This window comes from Penaeus chinensis, chromosome 15 (genome assembly GCF_019202785.1).
Source record: "Penaeus chinensis breed Huanghai No. 1 chromosome 15, ASM1920278v2, whole genome shotgun sequence".
Taxonomy (NCBI): Eukaryota; Metazoa; Arthropoda; class Malacostraca; order Decapoda; family Penaeidae; genus Penaeus; species Penaeus chinensis.
In genome coordinates this window covers 4,370,785-4,378,284 of record NC_061833.1, presented here as the reverse complement: position 1 = coordinate 4,378,284, position 7,500 = coordinate 4,370,785, and the positions used below count along the sequence as shown (strand labels likewise).

The window sequence follows — 7,500 nt, the reverse complement described above, 5'->3', positions numbered from 1 at the left end:
ATTGCAAGGATTACTCATATAAATCGCATACGAACTACCTTCAGCCTCAAGAGTATGGCACGGACTATTAGCCGGCCGTAGACGACCACTGGGTGTAGCCTACGATTTGTAAGAATAAAATAAAATAAAATAAAGAGTTAGCTACAGTGTAAGGAGGCGATCTGGTCCCCATCCCGTGTGAGAAAGGCAAGCAGCCATTGCCCCCCCCCCCCCTACCTTTCCTCTTCCTCCTGTTGTTGTTGTTTTTTCTTACGTAGGATGAGAAGGGGCGACCCTGTGTCCATCCCTTGTCCCTGGTCAAAGACGTTACTCAGTGGGGAAAAACTGGGTAAACTCCCAGAATCGCCTCCTTTTTTTTAGCAACAACTACTACCCTTTTCTTTTCCTATATCAAATATTCTAGTCTGGTAAGCAGAGTACATGATTTTACTCCCCTTGCATACAATCGGAAATCGTAACATTTATCTGTAGAAAATAATACCAACCATTACCGGCAGCCTTCTCCTAGCCATGTGAAACAAATATGTCAGTGCCGCGCCACGTCAAGACAAAGACTGCAACCCCCGACCCCCCTTCCCCTTCCCTCCCCCGCCCCTGCCCCTCTTCCCCGCCTGAAGATCCTGCAAGCCACCCACACGTGCTTGCTTGGCAGTGCTTGAGCCAAACTAGTCCATGGAATATCTTTTTGCAACTCAACGCATTGCGATCGACAAGGGGCTCCTGCAGGACGGTGGCAGGGTCAGAGCAGGTGGTGGCAGTGTGAGAAGTTGCAGGGAGGCCTGAGGAGCGGAAGTGGTCCCAGCGTGCACGTCGTTGCCGGCAGCTACACCAAGTATCGGCAGTCCCCCTGGCCCGGCCACGTGTGTCTGGCATGACGTCATAAGTTCTACTGATCGTCGGGTTTTGGGGTTTTCCGGACTCGTTTACACCTTTCGTACTTCGCTTTAATCTACTATTAGATCGTCTTGTAGATATTCGCAAGGGTGTTAATATCATGTAATGATCGGTAACTTAATGGTTAGAATATTGAGTGTCGTCATAGACCAAATTAGCGCCACGCTGTTGATTATGACTTAGGATATTGTATAAACTATGATACACATCATCTAGCGACTTGTTAGATACATGTTTTCATATTGTCATCCATGAAGCTCAAAGAGGATATGTATCTTTAAAAGTAAAACTTAAAGAATTAAACAAAATACAAGTGCCAGGCAATGACAAAGTGAAATCTCTGAATGACATCACTAAAGAACGAAGATACCTCGCGGTCTTAAGGCAAAATTTAGACCTGTCGCTCGATACGGATATTCAAACAGTTTTTCCTCGACTGACTAAATTAAATAGCGAGGCTTGAGAGCTCGGAGGAAAACCGCGACAGTAACCAGCGTGGCGGTCGACCTGGGGACTCTGGGAGCGCCTCCGAGAGAGTGCGAGGTGGTGACGTCAGCGGAGGTAGAGGCAGCAGGAGCAGGAGCAGGTAGTGAGCGCTGACCGTGAGTAATGCTCTGACAACCCCCGTGTATCAGCGACGCCCTGAACGCGGCATCGGTTAGCGTGTGACGTTTTGGCTCGTCTCCTTCCGAGAATGACGCTGTGACGCACTCCGTTGCTAGAAATGCCAGGCGCCGAGGCTCTCTCAGCCCGCGAGGTGAAGGTCGGTCAAGACGAAGGTTAGGAGGTGCTGCGTGAGGCATGGGCGTTGCCACTCCGGGAGATTTAAGCTTTTATTTTTGATGTGGGCATCTTGAGTCGAGAGGCGGAATTTGCACTTTAAGAAACATTGTATTCTAAATGAAAGTCACTGATTGATATGCGTTGAATTACGCGTATAAGCTTGCTAAGGTTCACCAATTTACTAGTGGGCGTTCCATCGAAGTGCATACCACCCACGCACTAATTAACAACAGCACTGCATTACACTGATAGTCATAACTATTCCCGTGCATCAGTGTAAAAACACAAGTGTTAAAAAAACAGTTTTAGAATCATTTGATTATCGTTATAGACTAGACACGTTATTTTTTGAAGAGTATTGTTAACAGAATTGAAGGTTGTTTCGTTAGTTGGCATTCATTAGTATGAGTTAAACGCTTCGTAGATCATGCAGCCATGAAGTGCAAACAGAGTGCACGCGCAAAGTGCGTCGCGGATTTTGATTTTGATAATGACGTAATGTGGTCATGCATTCATGTTAAAATTCTACCGTTGTAGATTGTTTGTTTGGCTCATTAAGTCCTTTTTTTTTTTTTTTTTTATCTTGCTGTTACTTTTGTCATCATTATCATCATCATTACATTACTCTCATGTTTATATAAGTAGAATCTTTATTGGAACATACATTTTTGTTACAGCCAGTATTGAAGAAGAAATATCATCTTCATGACTTCCAAATTATTTTTAACCATTCAGTAAACATTCGGTAAGATCAGCAATACCATATCTTGCAGTTAATGATTTTCAACAAACTAACCGGAGGAGGCATAAGACAAAATAATCACGCCTTTTCTTCAATTAAAGTGACAGAGATTCACTGGGCGGGATTCATAAGAACGACCTTGAGTCAAATTTGGTATGATGACCGGGAACATTATGATGACGCAATCCATCATAATATACAGAAGGGTCAATTAATCACATTTTTAAAATCATGATCAGTACGACTGAAGGCTAATGAAGCGGAAAGACGTTACGTCACTATATATATTAAAGTTGATAGTATAATTGGCAGTGATAATGATATTAGCTATGATAATAATGATAACAATGATAATAATAATAAGAACAATAATGATGAGAACGAGGGGGAGGGGCAAGGAGGACGGTGATGATAATAACAGTAATAATAATGATCTTAAATAAAACAAAACATCAACAATGATACTACTACTAATAATAACAATAACGATGATGATGATGATGACGATAATATTAATAATAATAATAATAATAATAATGATAATAATAATAATGATAATAATGATAATGATAATAATGATAATAACAATAATACTGGTAATAACTTTAGCAGGTAGTAAGCTGCTGCCATTCCCAAGATGCTCCGACGCGGAAGCTCGTTGGGTGACCTTAGGCAGACATTGATATGTAATGAAGCGAATTCGATCTCGTTTTGAATTGACTATAAATGTCTCGTTGTTGTGGAAATGATTCACAGAATGACGTTAGTGGAGGTTGGTTGGATTAACGAAAGATAAAAATTAGGGTAATTGGTGATTAAGATTTTTTTTTTCTCTCTCTCTCTCTTTTATTTAATTTTTCATCTTCTCCATTTATCATTATCGTTTTATTTTCTCTTGGCTCTTCCTTTTTTTTTTTTTACACGCAGCCTGTATTTTCACTGTCCTTGCCGTCTATTTTCTAGTTTTTTTTAAATCGTCTCTCTATTTTTCTTTCCTTTTCTTCTGCCTCTTCCCTCTCATTTTCCTCTTCCGTTCTCTTCCCCTTACTTCCTTTCCTTCCCTTTTTTCTTGTCGTGTTTTCTCTCTATGTTCATCCTCTCTGTCCATCTTCTTCTTCCTTGTCTCACTCACACTCCTTTCTTTAACTCCTTTCGCCTCTCTATCATTTTCCCTTCATTCGTATTCCTATATCTTTATTCTCTCTTAGTCACTTCCCTTTCTCTCTATTGCTCCTTTCCTTTCTTATATTCATACTCTTCATCTACTTTTTCTATTTCATTTCCATTATCTCCTTCCTCTTTTTATCTCGTATCTTAGTTTCTCTAATCTTCCTCCCCCTCTTCCGCTCCCTCTTTCTCTTCTTTTTTTGTTTCTCCCCTATCTTTCCCTTCTCTTAATTAACTTCCTCTCTTTCTCTCGTCTTCCTCTTTATTTTCTTCCCCTTCTTCCGCTCTCTTCTCATTTTCCACCTTCTATCTCTTTTCGCCCATTCTCCCTTTTCTTCCTCTCTTCTTTCCCCTTCGTCTTCCTCTTCCTCTCCCATTTTCTTTTCTTCTTCCCACTCCCCCTTTTCTTCTCCGTCCTCTCCGTCTCTCCTATTTCCACTTCTTTTATCTCTTTGCCTCTCCCTTCCCCTCCTCTTCACCATCCCCTCTTCCCTTCATTATTTTTTTCGCTCCCCTACTTCTAAATATCCCTCTGCCTACTTTCCCTCGCTCCTCCCCGCCTCTTTCACTTTCAATCCGAACGCTAATCACAAATACATTAATCTCTTCTTATCTCTTATCTTGTTTACTAACCGTTTTCTCTTCTGCACCCCCTCCTCACCCTCCCTTTGGTTCTCCATTCCTTCATCTCTTTACCTTCTCTTTTCCTTTCCCTACCCTTCCTTCCTCTTTCCCTCACTCCTTTCTCTCTTCCACCATCATTTTGCCACCCTTTTTTCTTCCCTTCTCCTTGCCCTTCTTCTCTCACCTTCACTCCTTCTCTTCTCCTTGTCCTTCGTTATCTCCACGATGCCCCATCCTGTCCCTTACCCCTTCCTTTTCCCTCCCTTCCCCCACCTTATGCCTCCCTCCGTCCACCTTCTCTCATTCTTGCCTTCCCCCTTTCCCTACTTCCAATTTTTCCTTCACCCCAACCTCATTCCTTCTCTCTCCCTGCCTCCTTTCCTCCACCTCCCTTCCCGTATTCTTTGCGCCCCCCCCCCCCCTTCCTCCGCCTTCCCGCCCTTCCCTACGCTTTCCCCTCCCACACATGCTGTCTCTCCCTTCCCTCAGGGATCGGATGCGAGCCTGATGCGGATGCGCCATGTCCACTGACCGACACACTAATCACGATGCCTCGACGACGGCAACTGTTACCTCCCGGCGAGTCAAACAATTGATGTATTCATTTTCGGAAATGGGAGAGAAAGGGAATGGGGATGGAAGAATGGAAGGGAGAGGCAGAGGGAGAGAAGGAGAGGAGAGAGGGAGGGAGGAGGGAGGGAGAGAGAGAGGGAGGAAGGAGGGAGGGAGGAGGAAGAGAGGGAGGAAGAGCGAGAGAGAGAGAGAGAGAGAGAGAGAGAGAGAGAGAGAGAGAGAGAGAGAGAGAGAGAGAGAGAGAGAGAGAGAGAGAGAGAGAGAGAGAGAGAGAGAGAGAGAGAGAGAGAGAGAGAGAGAGAGAGAGAGAGAGAGAGAGAGAGAGAGAGGAGAGAGAGAGAGAGAGAGAGAGAGAGAGAGAGAGAGAGAGAGAGAGAGAGCGAGAGAGAGTGAGTGAGTGAGAGTCGGGTGCAAAGGTGGGAGGGATTCCACCTGACGCAAGGGACGTGTCGCAACATCTCAAAACTGGATTGTAAGTGTCATGAAGATGCCTCTGACCTAAGGGGGGAGAATGGGGGGGGGGGTGTCGTATAAACTCTGGCCTCACAATGGCTCAGCGTAGTGGGGGAGAGGGAGAGGGAGTGGGAATGGGAGAGGGAGAGGGAGAGGGAGAGGGAGAGGGAGAGGGAGTGGGAGAGGGGAAGAGGAGACGGGTGATATCAGTAACCAAATGAACACTGTCGCCGCCCGCAGTCCCGGTGCCACGGCCAAGGCGACACCACTCGTGTGGGCGTAGCTTGGGCGTGTCGCTTTGTCTGGGGAGGAAGGAGACGTCGTGACTGTGGGCGGAGTGAATGAGGGCGTGGTGCTGAGAAGGAGGCGTGGGTGCAAAGATAGAAGAGAATAAGAGAGACAAAGAAAGCAGCAAAAGAGAATGCGGAAACGGAGGTGGGGAGAGGAAAAGGAGGAGAGAGGGAGGAGGAAACAGGTTGCAATGAAGCAAATGAATGAAAGTAGGATGTAAAGAAGAATAGCAAGAGTGACTTGGGGAGGGATGAAGGAGGGAAATGAAGTAATGGACTAAAACAAAAGAAAGAGAGAAAACAAAAATCCAAAACGAGTTAAAGGAGAGGCCAATAAGCGATACATTTTAAAGGGCATAAGAATAGAAGAGATTAGTGTTGTGGAAAAAACAACAACAAATAAACAGCAAGAAACTCGCTCCTAAATGAAAACAATAATTAAGTGTTGCGTCTCATATTAAAATTCATACAGCCAAGAATGAATCACATGCAAGTCCTAGTACTAGACTGGTAGAGGTATTAACGAACGACGGGGCTAGAGTAAGATAAAAAGCAAGAGCGATGAGGGCGTAGGGTTCGGTTCGGCCGAGGACAATAGAGGAGGGAGCTCTGTAGGGACGCGAAGGCGAGAGCGGCGCCTGGCTCGAGGCGAGAGGGGATGTGGCAGGGCCGGAGGAGGAGGGATAGCCATGAGCTTTGTGTAGGATGGGTGGTTAGTTCGGCTACGGCAGGCCGGGCTAGAAGGGGAAGGAGCTGAGAATCACGTTCAAGGATACTTCAGGCAGGTGGCAAGACACGGGCATGGACGGACGCCCGTCTGTGGCCGTGTCTAGAGGTGCGAGAAGAGGCACGAGGGCTGAGTTGGGGCTCGAGGTGTGTGTGTGGGTTCCCCGTGTGCCAGCTGCGGTCCCTCCCCCCCTCCGCCCCCTTTCTCCCTCAGTTCCTCCTCCCGCCACACACGCAGGATGCACGACACGTCCCACGTTGCCACTTAGGCATTTCCGTTACGGAAAACGGGAAGAGGCCCCGTGCACGTGGCGGTGGATATGGCCGCCACTGTTCGCACGGCCACTGCGCTGCCTTGCGTAGGGGGAAGGGAACCGTCTCTCTCTCTCTCTCTCTCTCTCTCTCTCTCTCTCTCTCTCTCTCTCTCTCTCTCTCTCTCTCTCTCTCTCTCTCTCTCTCTCTCTCTCTCACTCTCTCTCTCTTTTTTTGTGAATAAATATGTATATATGTATACATACATATGCGTATACATGTGTGCATACGTGTGTGTGCATGCATGTATCTGCATCCATTTCTCTAACTGTCCGACTGGCCGCACGTCTACCTGCCCTTTTGCCCCTTGGTCAATGGGCAACATCCATTTGGTATTTCCAACAATTTCTTAATCCTTACTAATATGTACTTTCATAATTTCACGCGAAAACCGAACGCGTGTCTATTTCCCACACGGCATGAAATGATTTATTCCGATAATTGCAGTCCTCCAAAGTGATTTCAATGCAGTGGGAGTAGCTATCCAGCAGCGGGTGTGTGGACGCGCGGTGCCACACTGACCACTTATAGCGAGGTGGAAGGTTTGGGCGGCCAGTATGGTACACAAAAAAGGGACCATATATATAACGAATCTATATAACGAATGTGTCCGTGTTCCCTAAGTATATGGATAAAAAAACAATGATATATGTTTTCTTCACAACGGAATCGGAAACTAAACATTCTGTAAATGATTACCGGACTCCAGATATTTTTTTTTTCTCATGTAAGTTGGCGCACTGGGACCTTCCGAACGTAAACATAAACTTTTAACACGAATCATCTGTCGCTGTTTCATGTTTATCAGAAGACGATCTCTCCCGGGTATCCCGATATTACGCAAACCGGTAGCTTCGCTTTGGGTGCGTAACTAACAAGAAAAACTCATTTAAGACAACCAGGTGCTACAGATTGCTATTTAAACGGGGAAATATA

The 7,500-nt window shown here is 45.6% G+C and overlaps 1 protein-coding gene across 1 annotated transcript in view; it reads left to right on the top strand.

Moving 5' to 3' along the window:
- The first annotated feature begins 999 nt into the window (after positions 1-999).
- Positions 1,000-7,500, top strand: part of LOC125032809 — a 14,668-nt gene continuing 8,167 nt past the window's right edge. Inside the window, exons 1-2 of the mRNA XM_047624194.1 lie at positions 1,000-1,017; positions 1,348-1,480. Of these exons, the coding sequence (XP_047480150.1) occupies positions 1,000-1,017; positions 1,348-1,480 (151 nt within the window). The remainder of the gene's footprint in view (positions 1,018-1,347; positions 1,481-7,500) is intronic.